This window comes from Podarcis vaucheri (genome assembly GCF_965113315.1).
Source record: "Podarcis vaucheri genome assembly, chromosome: 8".
NCBI lineage: Eukaryota > Metazoa > Chordata > Lepidosauria > Squamata > Lacertidae > Podarcis > Podarcis vaucheri.
This window is the reverse complement of record NC_138766.1, coordinates 87,613,295-87,637,558: the sequence shown is the minus strand read 5'-3', so window position 1 is coordinate 87,637,558 and position 24,264 is coordinate 87,613,295. Positions and strand designations below refer to the sequence as shown.

Below are 24,264 nucleotides of genomic sequence, written 5' to 3'. Positions count from 1 at the left end.
TATATTCTTCAACACACTTCCATTCCTTTCTTAATTCTTGTTTTGACTGCATTCTAATTTACGCTGTCATCTTGGCATCAATGTATTCGCAGTATTTAATTTGCCACTCTGACATTGAGGGTGTCTCCTCGCTCTCTTTCAATTTTTGGCCAGGAGTAGTCTTGTGGCTGCTGTTCCGTGTAAAAAGACTCTGACCTTGTCTTTAGGGATATCATCTGAGACTAGACCAAGAAGAAACACTTCAGGTCTTTTTTGGAAGGTTAATTTAAAAATCTTTTTCAATTCCTCATAAATATTATTCCAAAAAGTCTTAATCTTTGCACAGTTCCTCCAAATATGATATAGTGAGCCTTCATCCTTTTTGCATCTCCAACATAAATTTGTGGGTAGTTTATAAATTTTTGCCAATTTGACTGGGGTCATATACCACCTATAGCACATCTTCATGATGTTTTCTTTAACGGCGGTGCACGCAGTAAAATTTATATCATTTTTCCATAACCTTTCCCATCTCTTAAACCAAACTGCATATCCCAAATCTTGTCCCCATTTTATCATAAATTCCTTGGTTTGCTCATCTTTAAGTTCCCACTCAAGGAGCATATTATACATTTCGGAGATATTTTTCTTGGGTTTTTTATGGTTTCTAATTGGAATTTAGATTCTTCCTTCAAAAAGCCAATTTTCTTGTCACGAACAAATTTATCATTTAGTTGGTAATACTGGAGCCAGCTGGTACAATATACTTTTAGTTCTTCATATGATTTGAGTTTTAACTGTCCTCCCTCCTCGTTTATCAATTGTCTATATGTGGTTCTAATTAAAAAACTGTTGATCAGCAATCTTTAGACAGAATGAGTGGACAACATGAAGGCATGCAACATCTTGTGCTGGAATAACTAGGTAGGGCAGAAGATTTGCAGAAATGTATGCAACCCCAAGGGAAAAACAGATGTGTTCTCAAGCTGAGAGCAACAAGTTTAGGACTATCCCCCCCTCCCAACTCATTTTCATTTCCTCTGAATCAGTTTGAAAAGTCATGTGGTAAGAGGAGTTTGTTTCATTTGTTATTAAGATTGCTAATGATGAGATTCTTAGAATGAGACTCTTTCTTAGATAGCTTAGGATGAGAGTCTTGCCTCCTGAGGCTTAATGTCTTGGAAAGGGGTTCCTGAGAAAATTGCACAAGTACGCGGCTGAACCAGAAAGCTTCACTGTGATGCAATCAGGAGAAATATCTATTTTGATGACAGTCAGAACTTCCCTTTATTTTTTCATGCTTAAGCAGCATCACAGATACACAAGAAACACAGGGATATTCATATAATAGGTACAATATTTAAAGCCCCTAATAGCTTAGGCCCCAAAACATTCTTCTCTATAAGGTTCTACCCTCAAGGTATTAAGATCAACAGAGCGAGCCTTTTAGTTGCTCTGCCTCCATCAGAGGTTTGGGGTGGTGAAGGCTCCAGGAAAAGGCATTATTTATTATAGCCTGGAGAAGTTTAAGACTTAATGTGGCTGGGATTGGACATGTGTACCCATGATCATGTCCCACAATAACATACTCTCCAACTGCCCCAAATCTGCTGGACCACCACAGAAACAATTAAGCCATCACAGCTTCTTCCTTTTGCCAGGAGAAATCCTGATTTAAGCTCCTCTTAAAGTGACAGTGGAGTTGCAGCTAGCTTGTAGTTTCAGCAAAGCTGCAAACTGTCTCATGGACTTTTAAGAGTAGCTTGGCTCCCTGTCTTCCACCCCCATTCCTACATACTTTATGCAGAGGGGAAGACCCCAAAGTGGGAGGGGAACATTGATAATGGAGGATGGAGGAAGTGTATGAGTGAAGGTGTTTTTGGAGACTGCAGCAACCAGTAGGGAAGCAGAGGGGAAGAGTTTGGATTTGATATCCCGCCTTTCACTCCCTTTAAGGAGTCTCAAAGCGGCTAACATTCTCCTTTCCCTTCCTCCCCCACAACAAACACTGTGAGGTGAGTGAGGCTGAGAGAATTCAAAGAAGTGTGACTGGTCCAAGGTCACCCAGCAGCTGCATGTGGAGGAGCGGAGACACGAACCCCGGTTCCCCAGATTACGAGTCTATCGCTCTTAACCACTACACCACACTGGGGAGAGAGCACTTTCAAAATACAAGCCTACACTGCTGGGAAGATGAAATGCTGTCACTCTCCCTGCTTTTCTCTCCCCTTCTCTTCATTCTCTCTCTCTCCTTCTCTCCCACTTTCCCCCATTCTGCTTTTAGCATCCAGACAACATGTGCTGCCCCCCCTCTTGCTAGACAGCTCCCAGTTACCCACCAATTCAACACATACATCATCCAAACTTTTCATGTTGGCAACACACTTTTTAGACCTGTCCCATGGGATGTTAGACGGTCATCTATAGATATAAATGAAGAAATTTAAGAAGCCGTGGAGCTGGAATTTGACAGATATGGCCATTTTTGCTTTCAACAAGAAATACCGGTATATAAATATAATGAAAGGGAAAAGTTCTCAGTAGTGGCGCCAACCCTGTGGAACGCCCTCCCATCAGATGTCAAAGAAATAAACAACTGTCTGATGTTAAGAAGGCATCTGAAGGCAGGCCTGTTTAGGGAAGTTTTTAATGACTGATGCTTTAATGTATTTTTAATATTTGTGGGAAGCCATCCAGAGTGGCTGGGAAAACCCAGCCAGATGGGTGGGGTATAAATAAATTATTATTATTATTATTATTATTATTATTATTATTATTAGGCATCCAATCAGCACAGTGCTCAAGGAGCTGAACATGATTTTGGAATTGACAGAGGGGAAAAAGTTAATGAAAATGAAATGAATCTCTAACAGTCCAGTTTCCACTTTGCTAATTGCTTCGAGTCATTTAGTTCAACTGGCTGTCAGTTGTTTTTCCAACCTCCGTGTACATATTGGAGTGAGTGACAGGCTGCATCTTGCCCAATGCATATCTCCTCCAGCATTACCTTCTCACAGTAGCCATCAAATGCATTTGAGAAGTGGACAAACAGGTCCTGAGTGTATTCTCCTCACATGGAGATGAGTTGATCCTGAACAGAAGGATGGCACACATTTTGTTTCAGGGTCCCTCTTATATGCACGTATTGGGATATATTAGTAGATGTTACTATGTGAAATCTCTAGCTGTGTCTTGTTTTTGTCACTCTGGACATAATTTCAGTCAAAGGAGACCAATAAAAAACATTTTCTCCCCTTAAAGTTTCCATAGAGTGCCATCATTCCCCCAGGTATTTCCCCCCCTTCCTGTTAAATGTATCTTGGCAGATATTCAGTATGACATCAGGTAACTGACAGTTGTGTGGCCCTACCCACCTGTCAAACCTAGCCCATTGTGGGGTTGATTAAAGATCTGGACCTCAGGCTAGATCCTGAAACCTTGGGCTCAATCCTTGTCTAGCAGGCCCAACAGTCAGATATTTCCTCTCTTTTAAAATACCAGATTTCCTTTCATTAATAGGTCAGACAATGCTCTAGGGACAATGTGTTGCTGCAAAATTGTACAGCATCTAGCGTAACACAATGACAATGCACCTGGTAGGTCGTCTATTCCAACTGCCTGCTCAGTGTTAAAACTTTGTGATCACCCTGAAATCAGTAATTCACATTGAATGCAGGTCAACAAGGCCACGGACAATGTTACCCAAAGTTCCGCACACTGACTTACTAGGAATTAGAGTGACTCATTAGAACCAGAGTGATAAAGAAGTGGTAATCTTTTGAGGCATTGTAACTGAGTGCTGGAGGTTTGAGTTCTCCCTCTCTCTCTCTCTCTCTCTCTCTCTCTCTCTCTCTCTCTCACACACACACACACACACACACACACACTGCAGGAGCTAGATTCAAGGACAGTAATTTCTCCCTGCCAGCCATTGGGTGCTTTGTGCCATTCTGATGATGAGTGTTACTTGATCAGCCTGATTTTTTTGTTAGTCTTTTCTGAGAAGCAGCTTGCTGCCTCTCAGTTGCATTAGAGCCTTTGCACGTTGTGGTGGGTCACTTAGCTTGTGCCAGTGAAAAGCTAATCAGCTTACGAGGAGCCCAGTCATCTTTTCCCCTGCTCAGAGGTGACTCTTTGCTCTGCAGTGCAGAGTGGACTGCATGGTTTCACCTGCTTTATTCTCATGCCCTATCCCAATCCTTCTTAATAAGTGTTGACCAGAATGATGTGTCAAGGTGAGTCTTTATCCTTGGCGATTTCAGTTCTTCACCATGCAAAGGAGTCTAGTGCATGTTTGGATATATAGGCTTGATGGCTAGCATTGAGTGGAAAGTGCATTGTGGAATGATATGGAGCCATCTCCCCCCTGTATGCTCTGATCATTTTTTTCAAAAAAAATATTGGAAAGTTGGAGAAACATTGATGTCATGATTCACTTCTACTAATTGTCACATTGTCCTATAAAGGTGTAGAAGGAAGAATTTTTTGATTTCTATATGCACATAGTTATAATTTCCATATCACTACATCCATATAATAAGAATGGCTTTTTGTCAGCCACAACTCACCAGAGCTCAATTCCCACACCCCTCAGTTGGATGCCATGGCTATTATAAGAGAACAAGGGAGCACAGCTGTCAACTTTTCCATTTTCTTGTGAGGAATCCTATTCGGAATAAGGGAATTTCCCTTTAAAAAAGGGAAAAATTGACAGCTATGCAAGAAAATAGCACAGAAAATAGAGATTGTACTGGTGGAATGTTCTATCATGCACTTTTTTTAAATATCTGGGGGAAATATTTTCTTCTGTTTTCTTCAAACATCCGTGCTCTACATGTGAAGATTTATTTACTTCATTCCCTTTGGCAATGAATCTGTTTTCTATACCATTTAGCAAGTCATCCCTATCAGCTCAAAGTCTGTTGAAGCGGCTTTTCTTTTTATTTCATTTTCTAAAACATATAAAGCATTAATCCTGTGAAATGGGTAATCCAAGGGGCTTTTAATGATACTGCTAAAACAAGGACAAAAATTAACAAATGAATCCAAAATAATAAAATAGTGAGCACAGAGGAAAACAAGTACCAAGAAATACACCAAGACATAGAACATGATGCTTTCCCAGGTATTTTGAAGTATTTCTTCACATCCGCGTTTGAACTGGAACATCTTGTTCCTCTCTGCAGTTTTCCTCCTCTTTGAAAAGTCTGTTGAGTATGACCTTCATAGAATCATAGAATCATAGAATCATAGAGTTGGAAGAGACCACAAGGGCCATCGAGTCCAACCCCCTGCCAAGCAGGAAACACCATCAGAGCACTCCCGACATATGGTTGTCAAGCCTCTGCTTAAAGACCTCCAAAGTAGGAGACTCCACCACACTCCTTGGCAGCAAATTCCACTGTCGAACAGCTCTCACTGTCAGGAAGTTCTTCCTAATGTTTAGGTGGAATCTTCTTTCTTGTAGTTTGGATCCATTACTCCGTGTCCGCTTCTCCGGAGCAGCATGCTCTCCCTAGATCGAGCCCTCTTGTTTCTCCCAATCAGGAAATAAATCAGTGGGTTAATACTGCTATTCAGGCAGCTGCATCATAACCCAACAGATATTACAACAGATCCCACATTATAGTCTATAAGTGGAGTGCAAAACCGGATTAATAAAATGCAAGTAAATGGGAAAGCTAAGAAGAGGAAGAAGAGAAGGGCAAGGAGGATGGCTTTTAAAGCTTTTCCCTTCTTCCTCAGTTGTGATCTGAAGTAAATTTTTATAAACAGGACCAGAGTGGAAACAGTCATGAGTGGGAGGCAAATTATAGCATTCATTAGAAGCAGATAGAAAAGGGGATTCACTGTATGTCTAAAAAGATAAAAAATCATGCCAATTACAGTGAGCAGGAAAGAAATGATCCATATTGTGGCACACACAAGGGTGGAAAAGTGTGGTGGTCGGTGGCATCGATGCCAAAGGGGGAAAACAACAGAAACACACCTATCCATGCTAATGGCTGTCAACAGATATTGACCAGTGTTGTACATAAACATAAAGAAATGAATGGAGAAATATATTGTAAACGAATATGAAAATAATGCCTGAAGAAACCTTATCAAAATAGAGCATAAGCACATGAGGTCAGCAACAGCCAGATGTAGTATGAAAGTGGTGGAAGGATTCCTCTTCATGCTACACCAAGAAACTAGATAACAGTTCCATTCCCCATAAGTCCAAAAATGCTAATAACTGGAATTAGGAAAAAGAGAATAATTTCTGCTTTATGGTATGTTGATAATCAAAACTGTGTTGGGGGGTTGGGAGGTCAGTTCCATTTTCTGCTCCAATATATTCCCATGAAGCATTCAAAGAGGACGAGGATCCCAGGCCATCACTGCTCATCTTGCTGGATCTCTACTTTTGAGCTACTCCTTGTATTGCTCTTCCTACCAGGAGAAAATAAACAAATGTGAAGTCAGTTTTGGCTTATAAGCCCAACCATATTAAACTGAGGCACTCAAACAATAATAAAAGAGACATGCCATAGTGGGAATTCATGACTGATAAACAAACACTTTAGGAATATAGTTCATTGGTATGTTTGTCACAGCTTATCAGTTTCAAAGGCTTAGGGGGGAAATGGAGTTCGCTGATGTGTTGTGGAGTTTTCCTACAAGCAAAAAATCTGCAGGCATAGCATCAGTAAGCACATCATTTTTGAACTAAAATTCCCCTTTTCTGCTCTTTGAGTCATTCCTGTCATCTCAAATTAACGTATTGTGTCCAAAACACTGAGAGTGGGATGGTTGGATGGGCTCAGTGCTTCAAATCTGGAGTGGAGAAGAGGAACGGGAGAAGGAGTTGAGCAGCTCTGGTGACCAGCAAAACAAAAGCCATTATGATTATTAGTACCCCACACAACTGACTGGGTTCCCCAGCCACAGTGGAAAGCTTTCAACATAAAAAAATACATAACAAAACGATGCTTTGGGAAGGCATGTGTAAGTTTGTATTATTATTAAAATGTGATATTTAACAAAACCAGATAAAATAAAACTCAACTGAAATCCACTCTCCTGGTCTCACAATGGCCAAACAGATGCTTAAAGGAAGCCTACAAACAGCTTCAGAACACAACAGTCATCTCCACTCCTGTGGTTTTCTACTGGCCCATCAGCTCTTTAATTTCCCAACCCACTCGGGGCAACTTTGAAGAGCAACCTGTTGTTGTTTTTTTGTTTGTTTTTTTACGGGACATGGGGACACTTCTGTTCAATCCCAAATACATTGACATATCCCTGAATATTCCTCAGATGAAAATAGGGTCATTTTTAATTCCTCTCCTATTGACCCTCCTCAATCCCCATTCTTTGTCTCTCACATAGCATTTCCTATCATAGGAAGGACAATTGCCACCACCAGTAAACTGTTGTATCCCTACTGTAGCGCACTTGTGAGGCAGATTATTGGTTTGTCCAGCCCAGTATTCCCTTCTCCAGGAATTCAACCTGGGCTTTTCTGCCTGAAATGCATGTACACTTCTGCCTTTGGTTCCTCTCCCACTTTTGCAAATGAACCATGTCAACTTGAGACATTCACATGTTGTTGTTGTTGTTTAGTCGTTTAGTCGTGTCCGACTCTTCGTGACCCCATGGACCAGAGCACGCCAGGCACCTCTGTCATCCACTACCTCCCACAGTTTGGTCAAACTCATGCTGGTAACCTCACATACCTGTGAGCAATTGTTGATCAGCAGTCTAAGAAAATGGTGAGTTGGAGGCAGCAAGAAGCAAAAAATCATGTGCTGGAATGAGAAGGTAGTCAGAAGATTGGCAGAACTGACTACAACCCCAAGGAGGATAAAATGGATGTATCACCAAGCTCTCCACAAGATGTTTAGGGCTCCAGCCATTACTCTTCATCTGTTCTTAAGCAGTTTGCCAACATCCTGTGGCAAGAAGAATTTTGTTCACTGGTTGTCAAGAAAGTTACGAGGAGGTTCTTGCCTCCAAAGTCTTGATGTCATAGAGAAGCATTCTTGAGAAAAGTGAGTAAATAAGTTGCAAGGAACACCTTTGTGAGGGGTAAAACTACAGTGTCTGGGTTTCTTTGGGGGAAATGATATGCTTTGAATAAATGGTGTGTATGGAGCACCACAGGTGTAACTATGGAACCTGGAAATCAGACCGGGGGGGGGGGGGGTTCTCAATGTCTAAGAGGGGGGAAATGGAGAACCAGGAGGGACAGGAGAACAGAATGGAATGGTTGGATAAGATGTCAGAAACACATATATATGTAAAGATCTATGTAGAGTAAATAACATGGCACATTCTGGCTGGATCATTTTCCTTGTTCAGATTGAGGGCTTGTCCACCTTCCACCAGTCCCATTCCAAAAAGGCACAGTTTCATGCAGTTTTCAGGTACTTTCCAGGCACCGGTCCAAGTGACCTTGTCTTTGCTGTTCAGCTTTCCCCTGAAAACCATGCTCGTTCCCTTTGAATTGAAATGAACAGCAATCTGTGGAAAAACCCAATGGTCATTTGTTTCGATTCAGAAGTAAGGAGAAGGTTTTCCTGGTGGGAAATGGAAGGCCAAATGAGGTGTGGCAGAGCCCTGAGAACCTGTTTTTATATGTCCCATGGGATGTTAGAGGGTCAGTCATAGACATGAATGGAAACATTTGAAAATTTGTGTAGTTTGAATTGGGCAGATATGGCCATTATCTGTTTTCACGATAAATATGTTAATTAAATGGCTGGGGAAAAGACACAAATGGAGAGGGGACCCTCCAAATTAATCCATTGCTCATAGTGGTCAATAGGATTTTGGGAAATGACAGAGAAGAAACAGGGAACTGATTACTTGAAATACTCACCTATTGTTTCAGACAAAACCGTAGACATTTGCCTCTATGTTCCAAGTACAGTGGTACCTCAGGTTAAGTACTTAATTCATTCCGGAGGTCCGTACTTAACCTGAAACTGTTCTTAACCTGAAACACCACTTTAGCTAATGGGGCCTCCTGCTGACGCTGCGCTGCCGGAGCACGATTTCTGTTCTTATCCTAAAGCAAAGTTCTTAACCTGAAGCACTATTTCTGGGTTAGCGGAGTCTGTAACCTGAAGCGAATGTAACCCGAGGTACCACTGTATACATTTTGTGTTACTTAGGATTTCAAGCATGGGCAAAGTGCATCTAACTGTACTGTTCGTTCTGCCACTAGTTCCTCTTTTTTCTTCTTGCTGCAGCGTAGATGCAAAACTAAGCACCATTTCTCATTCTGATACAATCAGCACTTAGCTGTTAAATTTGGAACATAAATCTGATAACAGATGTCACCGAGTTGTGCCAGAGCACTAAGAATAAGCATATGTAGCTTTTGTTACGATTTATCCAATTTTGTTCCGTAGAGTAACACATCTGAATCTGTTCCTAAATCCACATATCAAATACACAAACCATCCAGTCAGTCATGGTTCACATATGGAAAAACAACAATGATATTTTAATCTACAGTTTATTGTGCCCTAATCTGCTCTCATCCGTGCTCTCTAATCACAGAATGCATATAGTAAAGAATAATAGGAATGCCATTTATGTCACAAAGGAACTGGTATCTCTTCAAGGGTATTCCTCCTGCATGCACACCTCTGCCAGCCAAGTATGGTTCCCCTCTTGCTTTTACAAATAAACTGCATCAACTTGAAACATTTGCATACCTGTGAGAAACTCTTGATCAGCAATGTTCAGAGATGGTGTGTGGAATGCAGAAGGAAGTAGAATATCCTGTGCTGGAATAAGTAGGGGGGTCAGAGCATTTTCAGAAATGAATGTAGCTCCAAAGAAACAGCAGATGTTTTATCAAGCTTCCTGCTAGATGTTCAGGGCTCCACCCAATAATTTATATCAGTTATTTTATCTGTTCTTGTCAATATCATGAGGTAAGATCCGCCCCATTGGTTATCAAGATGGCTGGTGTAGGAGGAGATTCTTAACTGCATTCAATGTTGCATCAAACATAAGACACATCAGAAGAAAATGATTCATAAAGACAAGCCCTCCACAAAGGCCAACTCTTCAGCTTGCTTTTATGATGTGTTTTCTTCTTACAATGTGCCTTGTGTTTGATAGATGGCCCTTGTGGTCTCTTCCATCTCTATGATTCTATGATATCTATTTGTTGTACTATAGCAGCAGGATCAGTGGGAATAGGAGAGGTTGGTGGGCTTACGACAAATAACCTTCTACTCAGCTCTGCTTCCTCACTTCACATTCTCTCTGTCCATCTCACATGGGGAAGGCTCAGCTCTGAATTTGCTTGGCTATCCTATCTATCTAACACTCAGGTGTCAGTAGCATTCCTTTTCCTCAATGTTCTGACCATCTGACATCAATGCCCAATACTATCCATGGGATTACCAGGGTGTTTCCCAGCACAGATACCTCACTTTTGACATTTATTTTCTCCACTCTCCTAGCTTATGAAGTATAGTCCACTGCCAATTTCTGATTAGAAAAATCCTTGACTTTCAGTCAGAGAGGCCCACAACCATCTCTGCATAAGCTAGTATAGCAGGGGGAAAAATTCAAATGAAAAAAATAGCCAAGAAGAAAGTAAAAGGACCACAAAGAACTGCTGGCATCAATAACTTGAGACCTCCGTCTATAGGACAGTATATAAATTCAACTAATAATAATAATAATAATAATAATAATAATAATAATAATATATAAATCTATCATTTAAAAAAATGGAAAGAGGGTTTACCTCTATGTCTCCCCAGAGATATACAATCTGTGGATATTAACAAATAGATTTATAATAATAAGATACTGAGTTCAGAGTAGAACAATACCCTGTCACGGTTCGGTTTATGGGCGGTCGAAGTATTGGTGAATGAAAAAAATAAATGCTCATATATCTTCTAAACACAACAGGAATATCCTCCCCATGATGATCTGCTGGCAGGCCTTAATCTCTTTAATTTTTCAATCCTGTTGGGAAAACTTTGAAATGTGGGAGGCCGATATGCTTTTTTTGGTGGGTCTTCAACATCTTTCAGCCCAATCCCACATGCATCAATTCTTTAAAGCCTCTATTTTTTTTGGAATACTCTTCATTCCATCCTGGGGACAAGGAAAAAAGGCTACAATCTAGCCAGACCAAGAGATGACCTCTCTCTCTCTCTCTCTCTCTCTCTCTCTCTCTCTGTGTGTGTGTGTGTGAAAGAGAGAGAGAGACCAACATACACCATGCCCCCTTCCACCAGGTTCTTAGCTTTTTCCATTTAGTCATTCCCTATCCCATTCCAATGAATTTTCTTCGGGTTGTTCTGGGGGTTTTATGCCCCTCTCAGCGCTACACAAAGCATGTCTCTTATGCAATGGTGGTATAGTTTTGGGTACAGGAGCCCAAACATGGGAAGTATCAGCTTGATATTGCTGCACATGAGACTTAGATATGTGATATAGAAGACTCTATATGAGAATGGTCTACTGGGCACATGTTCATGACCGTTAAATGCCAGGCCCTTGTTATCTGCCACCAGAGCTATCTTGCTTGAACTTCTGCAGAAGATAGTTGGGAGTTTCCTGTGAGAGCAGACAAGTTACAAAAGCATCTAACCCAAAACTTATATTATGGGGGGAAATAACTATATATACAATAATGATATGCAAAAGAATTCCAAAACATTATGGGGGTAATTAAAGTTCTGGACCTCAGACCACATCCAATTCTCAATCCTTGGGTTCAGTCCTTCTGCATCAGTCCAACAGCAAGTTAATTCCTCTCTTTTGAATAATTAGATTTACGGTACTTTCATTAATCGCGAGCACACGCGCGCGCACACACACAGACTGTAGGAGCTGGGTTGGAAGGCAGTAATCTTTCTCTGCCACTCATCAGGTGCTTTGTGCCATTTTGATGATGAGTGTTACTTGCTCAAGCTGATTTTTGGTTAGCTTTTTATGTGAGCATCTTGCTTCCTCTCAATTGCATTAGAGCCTTTGCACATTGTGGTGGGTCTCTTAGCTTGTGCCAGTGAAAAGCTAATCAGCTTAAGAGGAGCCCAGTCATCTTCTCCCCTGCTCAAAGGGGACTCTTTGCTCTGCAGTGCAGAGTGGACTGCATGGTTTCATCTGACTGCTTTATTCTCATGCCCCATCCTAATCCTTCTGAATAAGTGTGAACGAGAATGATGTGTCAAGGTGAGTCTTTATACATGGTGATTTCAGTTCTTCACCATGCAAAGGAGTCTAGTGCATGTTTGGATATATAGGCTTGATGGCTAGCATTGAGTGGAAAGTGCATTCTGGCATGATATGGAGCCATCTCCCCCCTGTATGCTCTGGTGTTTTTTTCAAAAAAATATTGGAAAGTTGGAGAAGCATTGATGTCATGAATCACTTCTGCTTATTGTCACATTGCCCTATAAAGGTGTAGATTTCTACATGCACATAGTTATAATTTCTATATCACTACATCAATATAAACATGGCTTTTTTTCAGACACAATTCACCAGAGCTCAAGTCCCACACCCCTCAGATGGGTGCCATGGCTGTTATAAGAGAACAAGGGGGGCCTTCATGGTGAATTTTTGCAGTTCTTATTCTAGAAAAATAGCACAGAAAATAGGGATTGTACTGGTGGAATTAACTATCATGCACTTTTAAAAAAATCTGGGGAAAATACTTTCTTCTGTTTTCTTCAAACATTCAATCTCTACATGTGAAGATTTCTTTACTTCATTCCCTTTGGCAATGAGTTTGTTTTCTATACCATTTAGCAAGTCATCCTTCTCAACTCAAAGTCTGTTGAAGTGGCATTTCTTTTTTATTTCATTTTCTAAAACATACAAAGCATTAATCCTGCCAAATGGGTAATCCAAGGGGATTTTAACAATACTGCTAAAACAAGGACAAAAATTAACAGAGTAAATGAATCCAAAATAATAAAATAGTGAGTACAGTGGAAAACAAGTACCAAGAAATACACCAAGAGATAGAAAATGAAGCTTTCTGAGCTATCTTGAAGTATTTCTTCACATCCGGGTTTGAACTGGAACTTCTTGTTCCTCTCTGCAGTTTTCCTCCTCTTTGAAAAGACTGTCGAGTATGACCTTCATGCTCTCCCTGGATCGAGCCCTCTTGTTTCTCCCAATCAGGAAATAAATCAGTGGGTTAATACTGCTATTCAGGCAGCTGCATAAGAACCCAACAGATATTGTAACAGATACCACATTAAAGGCTATAAATGGAGTGAAAAGAATGAATAAATAAATGCAAGTAAGTGGGAAAGCTAAGAAGAGGAAGAAGAGGAGGGCAAGAAGGATGGCTGTTAAAGCTTTTCCCTTCCTCCTCAGTTGTGATCTGAAGTAAACTTTTATAAACAGGACCAGAGTGGAAACAGTCATGAGTGGGAGGCAAAGTATAGCATTCATTAGAAACTGGAATAAAATGGTATGTGGTAGAATGTCAAAAATAGAAGCGATCAGGTTGATTGCAATGAGCAGCAAAGAAATGATCCATATTGTGGCACACACAAGGGTGGAAAAGTGTGGTGGTCGGTGGCATCTATGCCAAAGTGGGAAGACGACAGAAACACACCTGTCCATGCTAATGGCTGTCAACAGATATTGACCAGGGTTGTACATGAAGAAAAAAAGAATGTAAACCCACGATACAATCAAATCCATGTAGGAAGTTAAAGATAAGAATGACCTCAGAAGACTTATAATGGAAAAAGTAAATACGCATATGAGAGCCCCAAGGTCAGCCGCAGCCAGATGCAGGATGAAGGTGGTGAAATGATTCCTCTTCATGCAAAAGCCAAGAAACCAGATGACAGTTCCATTCCCAATGATTCCAAAAATGCTAATAAGTAAAATGGAAATGTAGATAAGAATTTTTGCTATGTGATATGGTGATAGTTCATGATCAAAACCATCCTGGGGGGTTAGGAGGTCAGTTCCATTTTCTGCTGGAATATCTTCCCATGAAGCATTCAAAGTGGACCAGGATTCCAGGTCATCGTTGCTCATCTTGCTAGATCTCTGCTTTTGAGCTATGCCTTGCATTGCTCTTCCTACCTGGAGAAAATAAAGAAATGTGAAGTCAGTTTGCGTTATAAAACTCAATCATATTAAACCAAGAGACTGAATCAATAATAAAAGAGTAATGCTATCGTTGAAATTTATGACAAACAAACAAACAAACATGCCCTCTAACATTCCTCAGATGAAAATAGAGACATTTTTCACTCCTCTCCTATTGACCCTCCTTGACCCCCTTTTTTTTGTCTCTCAAATAGCATTTACTAACTTAAGAAGGACAAGTGTCACCAGCAGTAAGCTGTTTATGGGGAAAAAAGAATTGTAACAGAAAATAAAACACAAGTTAAATTGAATTCAAGCAGCAAAATGAGAGCTATGAGAGAGAGAGAGATTTGCTGATGAGCCTGAAACTCAGATTCATTTTTTAAAAAAGTAATGTTGTATCCCCACTGTAGAGGAGTTGTGGGGCAGATTATTGGTTTCTCCAGCCCAGTATTCTCTTCTCCAGGGATTCAGCCTGGACTTCTCTGCCAGCAATGCATGTTCACTTCTGCCTTTGGTTCCCCTTCCAATTTTGCAAATGAACTGTGTCAACTTGAGACATTCACATACCTGTGAGCAACTGTTGATCAGCAGTCTAAGAAAATGGTGAGTTGCAGGCAGCAAGAAGCACAATAGCTTGTGATGGAATGAGGAGGCAGTCAGAAGATTGACAGAATTGACTACAGCCCCAAGGAGGATAAAATGGATGTATCACCAAGCTCTCCGCAAGATGTTTAGGGCTCCACCCATTACTCTTCATCTGTCCTTAAGCAGTTTGCCAACATCCTGTGGTAAGAAGAATTTTGTTCATTGGTTGTCAAGAAAGCTAATTTAAGAGGAGGTTCTTGCCTCCAAAGTCTTGATGTCATAGAGAATCATTCTTGTGAAAAGTGAGTAAATAAGTTTCAGGGAACAACTGGTGAGGGGAAAAACTACAGTGCCTGGGATTCTTTGGGTGGAATGATATGCTTTGAATGCACGGTGTGTGTGGAGGCCCACAGGTGTAACTGTGGAACATGGAAGGGTGTTGGGCGGGCTTCTGTAAGAGGGGGGAAATGGAGAACCAGGAGGGACAGGAGAACAGAATGGAATGGTTGGATAAGATGTCAGAAACACATATATATGTAAAGATCTATGTAGAGTAAATAACATGGCACATTCTGGTTAGATCATTTTCCTTGTTCAGATTGAGGGCTTGTCCACCTTCCACCAGTCCCATTCCAAAAAGGCACAGTTTCATGCAGTTTTCAGACACCGGTGCAAGTGACCTTGCCTTTGCTGTGCAGTTTTCCCTGAAAAACACACTCTTTGCCTCTGAATTGGAATGAACAAAAATCTGCGGAAAAACCCAATGGTCATTTGTTTTGATTCAGCAGTAAAGAGAGGGTTTTCCTAGTGGGAAATGGAAGGCCAAATGAGGTGTGGAGGAGCCCTGAGAACCTGTTTTTATATATCCCAGTGGATGTTAGAGGGTCAGCCATAGACATAAATGGAGACATTTGAAAATTTGTATAGTTTGAATTGGGCAGATATGGCCATTATCTATTTTCACAATAAATATGTTAATTAAATAGCTGGGGAAAATACACAAATGGAGAGGGGACCCTCCAAATTAATCAATTACTCATTGTGGTCAATAGGATTTTGGGAAATGGCAGAGAAGAAACAGGGAACTGATTACTTGAAATACTCACCTATTGTTCCAGACAAAACCCTAGACATTTGCCTCTATGTTCCAAGTATACATTTTGTATTTCTTTGGATTTCAAGCATGGGTAAAGTGCATCTAACAGTGCTGTTCATTCTGCCACTAGTTCCTCTTTTGTCTTCTTGCTTGCAACGTGGTGGCAAAACTAACCACCATTTCTCATTCTGATACAATCTGAATTTAGCTGTTAAGTTTGGAACAGAAATCTGATAACAGATGTCACCGAGTTATGCCAGAGCACTAAGAATAAACATATGTAGCTTTTTTTACTATTTATCCCATTTTGTTCCGTAGAGAAACACATCTGGGTCTGTTCCTAAATCCACATATCAAATACACAAACAAACCAGTCAGTCATGGTTCACATATGGAAAAACAACAATGATATTTTAATCTACAGTTTATTGTGTCCTAATCTGCTCTCATCCGTGCTCTCTTATCACAGAATGCATATAGTAAAGAATAATAGGAATGCCATTTATGTCACAAAGGAACTGGTATCTCTTCAAGGGTATTTCTCCTGCATGCACACCTCTGCCAGCCAATTATGGTTCCCCTCTTGCTTTTACAAATAAACTGCATCCACTTGAAACGTTCGCATACCTGTGAGAAACTCTTGATCAGCAATCTTCAGAGATGGTGTGTGGAATGCAGAAGGAAGTAGAATATCCTGCACTGGGATAAGTAGGGGGTCAGAGCATTTTCAGAAATGAATGTAGCTCCAAAGAAACAGCAAATGTTTTATCAAGCTTCAGGGCTCCACCCACTAATTTATATCAGTTATTTTATCTGTTCTTGTCAATATCATGAGGTAAGATCCCCCCCATTGGTTATCAAGATGGCTGGTGTAGGAGGAGATTCTTAACTGCATTCAAGCTTGCATCAAACATAAGACACATCAGAAGAAAAAGATTCATAAAGACAAGCCCTCCACAAAGGCCAACTCTTCAGCTTGCTTTTATGATGTGTTTTCTTCTTACGATGTGCCTTGTGTTTGATATCTGTTTGTTGTACTATAGCAGCAGGATCAGTGGGAAGTGGAGGAGAGGTGGGTGGGATTACGACAAATAACTTTCTACTCATCTCTGCTTCCTCACTTCACACTCTCTGTGTCCATCTCTCACATGGGGAAGGGTGAACTGCTCAGCTCTGAATTTGCTTGGCTGTCCTATCTATCTAACACTCAGCTGTCAGTAGCATTCCCTTTCCTCACCATTCAGACCTTCTGACACCAATCCCCAATTCTATTCACAGGATTGCCAGGATGTTTCCCAGCACAAATACCTTATTGTTGACATTTATTTTCTCCACTCTCCTACCTTATGGAGTATGGCTCACTGGCAATTTCTAATTAGCAAAATGCTTGACTTTCAGTCAGAGAGCCCCACAACCATCTCTGCATGAGCTGGTATGGCAGATATTATTTTTTAATAATAACAATAGCCAGGAAGAAAGTAAAGTGGTACCTCGGGTTAAGTACTTACTTCGTTCCGGAGGTCCGTACTTAACCTGAAACTGTTCTTAACCTGAAGCACCACTTTAGCTAATGGGGCCTCCTGCTGCCGCCTCGCCGCCAGAGCCCAATTTCTGTTCTTATCCTAAAGCAAAGTTCTTAACCCGAAGCACTATTTCTGGCTTAGTGGAGTGTGTAGCCTGAAGTGTATGTAACCTGAAGCGTATGTAACCTGAGGTACCACTGTAAAAGAACCACACAGAACTGCAGGTGTCACTCACCTGAGACCTTCGTCTATAGGACAGTATATAAATTCAACAAATAATAAAAATATATAAATCTGTGGTTGAAAAAAATGGAAAGAGGGTTTACCTCTATGTCTCCCCAGAGATATACAATATGTGGATATTAATAAATAGATTTATAATATTAAGATACTGAGTTCAAAGTAGAAGAAGTACCAAGAGATATAAGAAGAGATAGAAAATGAGGTGTTTTTTGGAGGAAAACTTAATCAGTTTTTTATTAAAGCCTTTGTGTTACAAAGCAAACAGATAAACATGGAAAGATACACCTGTCGTCTTTTTCATGGGTTGATTTTTTTTTAAGTCATCAGATTCAGGATTGGACCTGAATATCTCTCTTCTTCCTCCCATCTTCCTCCTCCTTGAAAAGCCTTTGGATTATTACTTTCAAACTCTCCCTTGACCGACTATGTTTCTTTCTTCCAACCAGGAAATAAATCAAAGAGTTAACACTGCTGTTTAGGCAGCTGCATAAGAGCCCAAGAAATATTTCAGTATCATTTCCATCTTTACTGGAAAAATGGATTCATAAAATGCAAGTAAATGGGAAAGCTAAGAAGAGGAAGAAGAGGAGGGCAAGTAGGATGGCTGTTAAAGCTTTCCCCTTCTTCCTTTGTTGTGATCTAAAGTAAACTTTTATAAACAGGACCAGAGTGGAAACAGTCATGTGTATAGCATTCATTAGAAGCAGGTAGAAAAGGGGATTTGTTGTAACTCTAAAAATAAAAAGAATCATGAAGATTACAACAAGTAGGAAAGCAATGATCCATATTAAGGCACACACAAGGCTGGAAAAGTGCGGTGGTCTGTGGCATTGATGCCAAAGGGGAGGAAATGACAGAAACACACCTTTCCATGCTAATGTCTCTCTCTCTGTGTGTGTGTGAGGGGGGGGGAGAGACCTACAGAATGCCTCCTTCCACCTGGTTCTTAGTTTTTTCCATTTAGTCATTCCATATCCCATTCCACTGAATTTTTTTCGGGTTCTTCTGGGGGTTTTATGCCCCTCTCAGCGCTACACAAAGCATGCCTCTTATGCAATGGTAGTATAGTTTTGGATACAGAAGCCCAAACATGGGAAGTATCAACTTGATATTGCTGCACATGAGACTTAGATATGTGATATAGTAGACTCTGTATGAGAATGGTCTACTGGGCACATGTTCATGACCGTTAAATGCCAGGACATTGTTATCTGCCACCAGAGCTATCTTGTTTGAACTTCTGCAGAAGATAGTCGGGTGTTTCCTGTGAGAGGAGACAAGCTACAAAAGCATCTAACCCAAAACTTATATTATGGGGGGAAATAACTATATATACAATAATGATATGCAAAAGAATTCCAAAACATTATGGGGGTAATTAAAGTTCTGGACCTCAGACCACATCCAATTCTCAATCCTTGGGTTTAGTCCTTCTGCATCAGTCCAACAGCAAGTTAATTCCTCTCTGTTGAATAATTAGATTTACGGTACTTTCATTAATCGCGTGTGCGCGCGCGAGCACACACACACACACACACACACAGAGAGAGAGAGAGACTGTAGGAGCTGTGTTGGAAGGCAGTAATCTTTCTCTGCCACCCATCAGGTGCTTTGTGCCATTTTGATGATGAGTGTTACTTGCTCAAGCTGAATTTTGGTTAGCTTTTTATGTGAGCATCTTGCTTCCTCTCAATTGCATTAGAGCCTTTGCACACTGTGGTGGGTCACTTAGCTTGTGCCAGTGAAAAGCTAATCAGCTTAAGACGAGCCCAGTCATCTTCTCCCCTGCTCAAAGGGTACTCTTTGCTCTGCAATGCAGAATGGACTGCATGGTTTCACCTGATTGCTTTATTCTCATGCCCCATCCTAATCCTTCTTAATAAGTGTTAACGAGAATGATGTGTCAAGGTGAGTCTTTATACATGGTGATTTCAGTTCTTCACCATGCAAAGGAGTCTAGTGCATGTTTGGATATATAGGCTTGATGGCTAGCATTGAGTGGAAAGTGCATTGTGGAATGATATGGAGCCATCACCCTACTGTATCCTCTGATCATTTTTTTCAAAAAAAATATTGGAAAGATAGAGAAACATTGATGTCATGAATCACTTCTGCTAATTGTCACATTGCCCTATTAAGGTGTAGATAGCAGAATTTTAACAATTTTTATAACATCCATATAATAAGCATGGCTTTTTTTCAGCTGCAACTCACCAGAACTTGCCTGATAACAAATGTTGGAAATGTAAGGAAACTGAAGGTACTTTTTATCATCTTTGGTGGACATGCCCGAAGATTAAGGTTTTCTGGGAGATGATATATAATGAAATGAAAAAGGTATTTAAATATACCTTCCTTAAGAAACCAGAGGCCTTTCTCTTGGGCATTGTCGGCCAATTGGTGCCAAAAAAGGATAGAACTTTTTTCATGTATGCAACAACAGCAGCAAGAATACTGATCGCAAAGTATTGGAAGACACAAGATTTACCCACCTTGGAAGAATGGCAGATGAAAGTGATTGACTATATGACATTGGCGGAAATGACGAGCAGAATTCGTGACCAGGGAAAGGAGACTGCGGAAGAAGACTGGAAGAAATTTAAGATTTATCTTAAGAACTATTATAAACTTGATGAAGTTTAGAATGTCGAGATTTTACAGAGAGAAAGGGTTGCAGTAATATAAGATTAGATTAAGAAAGGACTATGATGAATTAGGATGGGAAAAAACATTTATAAGTTGCTATAAAATTTGGACATGAGGATGCAGAAAGGGGAGGTATGGGGAAGTCCGAGGAAAGAAGTTTATGAAAGGACATTTTGAAATTATATTTGTTTGTTTGTCTGTTTTTCTTTTATGTTTGTTTGTTATAAAAACTTTTGTAAAACCAATAAAAATTTTATATAAAAAAAATATATAATAGGAGAACAAGGCAGGCCTTTATGGTCAGTTTCTGCACCTCTTTTTCTAGAAAAATAGTACAGAAAATAGGGATTGTACTGGTGGAATGTTCCATCATGCATTTTTTCAAAAAATCTGGGGGAAATACTTTCTTCTGTTTTCTTCAAACATTCAAGCTCTACATGTGAAGATTTCTTTACTTCATTCCCTTTGGCAATGAATCTGCTATATATACCATTTAGCAAGTCTTCCCACTCAACTCACACTGTTAAAGCGGCATTTATTTTTATTTCATTTTTTAAAACATATAAAACATTTATCCTGCCAAATGGGCAATCCAAGGGGCTTTTAACGATACTCCAGAAACGAGGACAAAAATTAACAGAGTAAATGAATCCAAAATAATAAAATAGTGAGTACAGGGGAAAACAAGTACCAAGAAATACACCAAGAGATAGGAAATGAAGCTTTCTGAGCTATCTTGAAGTATTTCTTCACATCTGGGTTTGAACTGGAACTTCTTGTTCCTCTCTGCAGTTTTCCTCTTCTTTGAAAAGTCTCTGGAGTATGACCTTCATGCTCTCCCTAGATTGAGCCCTCTTGTTTCTCCCAATCAGGAAATAAATCAGTGGGTTAATACTGCTATTCAGGCAGCTGCATAATAACCCAACAGATTCCGCAAAATAGGCTATAAATGGAGTGAAAAAACTGATTAATACAATGCAAGAAAGAGGGAAAGCTAAGAAGAGGAAGAAGAGGAGGGCAAGAAGGATGGCTTTTACAGCTTTTCCCTTCTTCCTCTGTTTTGATCTAATGTGAACTTTTATAAACAGGACCAGAGTGGAAACAGTCATGAGTGGGAGGCAAAGTATAGCATTCATTAGAAACTGGAATAAAATGGTATACGGTAGAATGTTAAAAAAAGAAACAATCATGCTGATTACAGTGAGCAGGAAAGAAGTGATCCATATTGTGGCACACACAAGGGTGGAAAAGTGTGGTGGTCGGTGGCATCGATGCCAAAGTGGGAAAACAACAGAAACACACCTGTCCATGCTAATGGCCGTCAACAGGTATTGACCAGTGTTGTACATGAATATAAAAATATTTGTAAACAATAATACAATCAAATGCATATAGGGAGGTACAGATAAAAATGACCTCAGAAGATATATAATGGAAAAAGTAAATAAGCATATGAGAGCCCCAAGGTCAGCAGTGGCCAGATGCAGGATGAAGGTGGTGAAAGGATTCCTCTTCATGCAAAAGCCAAGAAACCAGATGACAGTTCCATTCCCAATGATTCCAAAAATGCTAAGAAGTAAAATGGAGATAAGTAAAATGGGGATAAGAATGTCTGCTATACGATATGGTGATAATTCATAATCAAAATCATCTTGGGGTGTTAAGAGGTCAGTTCCATTTTCTGCTCCAATATCTTCCCATGAAGCATTCAAAGTGGACCAGGATCCCAGGCCATCATTGCTCATCTTGCTGGATCTCTACTTCTGAGCTTTTTCTTGTATAGCTCTTACTACCAGGAGAAAATAAAGAAATGTGGAGCTCGTTTTAGCTATAAAGCTCAACCTATTAAACTGAGACAAACAATAATAAAAGAGACATGCTATAGTGGGAATTAATGACTGATCAACAAACACATTAGGAATATGGTTCACAGGAATGTTTGTCACAACTTTTCAGTTTCAAAGGCTTTGGGGGGGAATGGAGTTTGCCGATGTGGTGTGGATCTTTCCTCTGAGTAAAAAACTGCATTCACAACATCAGTAAGCACATCGTTTTAGAACTCAAATTCTCCTCTTATGCTCTCTGACTCAGCCTTAAGATCAGAAACTTACCTCTTGTGTCGTGGACTTCAGTTGGTTGGGTGTTGGAGAAGACGAGTGTGAGAAGGAATTGAACAGCTCTTGTGATTTTGGAATGAATTGGGAAGGCATATGTAATTTTATTGTTATTGAAATGTGATTTTTAACAAAAGTGGATAAATAAAAATCAAGTTGAATTGGGATTATTAAGAAATATGAAAATTAGAAGAACACCCCCCCCCACAACAGATTAGCCAGACAACAACATTTTTATAATGTGGAATGTATTAGACAAACCATTACTCTATCCTGCCTAGTACTTTCTGCTCTGACTGGATGTGGGAACCAAAAATTTCTGCCATCTTCACCAGCCATCTACCTGGTATCCTACTAACAGTAGGATATCCATGGAATAGTAGGATATCCTGGTATCCATGGAGTTAGCTTGTCCCACCTATCAGCCAAAGGTGCACAGGAATGCCATTTAGCTACAGATCCCCTCTTACCTTTGCTAATGAATGATACCAAAAGTAGCTATTCACATTGCTCTCAAAAGCTTTGGATCAGCATCCCTCCAACATGATGAGTGGGAGCAGCAAGTGGTGCTGGAATAATCAGGTAATCAGAAGATTTGCAAAAATTGTTAAGATGCCTTCTCTGGTTCTTAGCAAGATGTGTAGGATTCTGCCCATGTGTCTTCAGTTCTGTGTAATCCATTTGCCAGCATTGTGTGTTAAGCTAGTTGTATTCCACATTGGGTCTCAGGATAGCATTTGACAAACTCAGGAGGAGATTCTTGCTTGTTAAAGTTCAGTTCCCCAAGCAGGAACTCTTGAGAAGAGATTGTTTGCAAGCGGTAAGCAAGTCCAACTTCTCTTTGTCCCCCCTGCTGATACAGGAGCCCAAACATGGAAAGTATCAACCTGATATTACTGCATATGAGACTGAAATATGTGATATAGAAGACTCTGTATGAGAATGGTCTACAGGGCACATGTCCTTGACAGTTAAATGCCAGAACATTGTTATCTGCCACCAGTGCTATCTTGCTTGAACTTCTGCAGATGATAGTTGGGTGTTTCCTGTGAGAGGAGACAGTTACAAAAGCATCAAACCCAAAAAAATATTATGGGGAAAATAACAATATATGCAGAAATGATATTCAAAAGCATTCCAAAACATTATGGGGGTAATTAAAGTTCTGGGTCTCAGACCACATCCATTTCTCAATTATTGGGTTCAGTCCTTCTGCATCAGTCCAACAGGAAGTTACCGTATTTTTTTATCTATAAGACTCACTTTTTCCGTCCTAAAAAGTAAGGGGAAATGTGTGTGCATCTTGTAGAGCGAGTGCAGGCTGCGCAGCTATCACAGAAGCCAGAACAGCAAGAGGGATTGCTGCTTTCACTGTGCAGCGATCCCTCTTGCTGTTCTGGCTTCTGAGATTCAGAATATTTTTTTTTTTTTGTTTTCCTCATCCAAAAACTAAGTGCGTCTTGTGGTCTGGTGTGTCTTATAAAGCGAAAAATACGGTAATTCCTCTCTTGTGAAACATCAGATTTACTTTCATTAATCGCGCTCACACACACAAACACAGACAGACAGACTGACTGCAGGAGCTGGGCTGGAAGGCAGTTACCTTTCTCTGCCACCCATCAGGTGCTTTGTGCCATTCTGATAATGAGTGTTACTTGCTCAGGCTGATTTTTGGTTAGCCTTTTATGTGAGCAGCTTGCTTCCTCTCAATTGCATTAGAGTCTTTGCACACTGTGGTGGGTCACTTACGTTGTGCCAGTGAAAAGCTAATCAGCTTAAGAGGAGCCTGGTTATCTTCTCCCATGCTCAGAGGTGACTCTTTCCTCTGCAATGCAGAGTGGACTGCATGGTTTCACCTGACTGCTTTATTCTCATGCCCCATCCCAATCCTTCTTAATAAGTGTTGACTAGAATGATGTGTCAAGGTGAGTCCATGGTGATGTCGGTTCTTCATCGTGCAAAGGAGTCTAGTGTGGCTTTGGATATA

The 24,264-nt window shown here is 40.3% G+C and overlaps 3 protein-coding genes and 2 pseudogenes across 9 annotated transcripts in view; all 5 read right to left on the bottom strand.

Annotated features, from left to right (window-relative positions):
- Nucleotides 1–16,475, bottom strand: part of LOC309539515 (mas-related G-protein coupled receptor member H-like) — a 30,369-nt gene extending 13,894 nt beyond the window's left edge. Inside the window, exons 1-2 of the mRNA XM_082235862.1 lie at nt 16,379–16,475; nt 14,638–14,853 (exon numbers count right to left, since the gene is read on the bottom strand). The gene's annotated coding sequence lies outside the window, so the exon portion shown is untranslated. The remainder of the gene's footprint in view (nt 1–14,637; nt 14,854–16,378) is intronic.
- Nucleotides 5,109–24,264, bottom strand: part of LOC309539528 (proto-oncogene Mas-like) — a 30,092-nt pseudogene continuing 10,936 nt past the window's right edge. The window contains exons 2-5 of the transcript XR_014224545.1: nt 9,690–9,761; nt 7,701–7,916; nt 5,461–6,414; nt 5,109–5,200 (exon numbers count right to left, since the gene is read on the bottom strand). The product of XR_014224545.1 is annotated as a proto-oncogene Mas-like (transcript). The remainder of the gene's footprint in view (nt 5,201–5,460; nt 6,415–7,700; nt 7,917–9,689; nt 9,762–24,264) is intronic.
- LOC309539512 (proto-oncogene Mas-like) lies at nt 12,784–14,043 on the bottom strand. The gene has a single exon (XM_082235854.1). The coding sequence runs from the start codon at nt 14,011–14,013 to the stop codon at nt 13,015–13,017; it is 999 nt and encodes a 332-aa protein (XP_082091980.1). The 5' UTR covers nt 14,014–14,043; the 3' UTR covers nt 12,784–13,014.
- LOC309539814 (proto-oncogene Mas-like) lies at nt 17,814–18,390 on the bottom strand (annotated as a pseudogene). The gene has a single exon. The product of its transcript is annotated as a proto-oncogene Mas-like (transcript).
- LOC309539514 (proto-oncogene Mas-like) lies at nt 20,682–23,361 on the bottom strand. 5 transcript variants are annotated; one of them, XM_082235857.1, is made up of 2 exons: nt 22,748–23,361; nt 20,682–21,952 (listed from the first exon to the last, which is right to left on the bottom strand). In XM_082235857.1, the coding sequence occupies exon 2, from the start codon at nt 21,906–21,908 to the stop codon at nt 20,913–20,915; it is 996 nt and encodes a 331-aa protein (XP_082091983.1). In that variant the 5' UTR covers nt 21,909–21,952; nt 22,748–23,361; the 3' UTR covers nt 20,682–20,912. The 5 variants fall into 5 exon arrangements, with proteins under 5 accessions (XP_082091983.1, XP_082091982.1, XP_082091984.1 ...); XM_082235856.1 differs by having other exon boundaries at nt 20,682–21,948; nt 22,748–23,360; XM_082235858.1 differs by lacking the exon at nt 22,748–23,361 and adding an exon at nt 22,113–22,434 and having other exon boundaries at nt 20,682–21,948.

Coding starts and splice junctions, on each gene's coding strand:
- LOC309539512 (XM_082235854.1), bottom strand. CDS start 14,013: ATGAGCAACGATGACCTGGAATCCTGGTCCACTTTGAATGCTTCATGG.
- LOC309539514 (XM_082235857.1), bottom strand. CDS start 21,908: ATGAGCAATGATGGCCTGGGATCCTGGTCCACTTTGAATGCTTCATGG.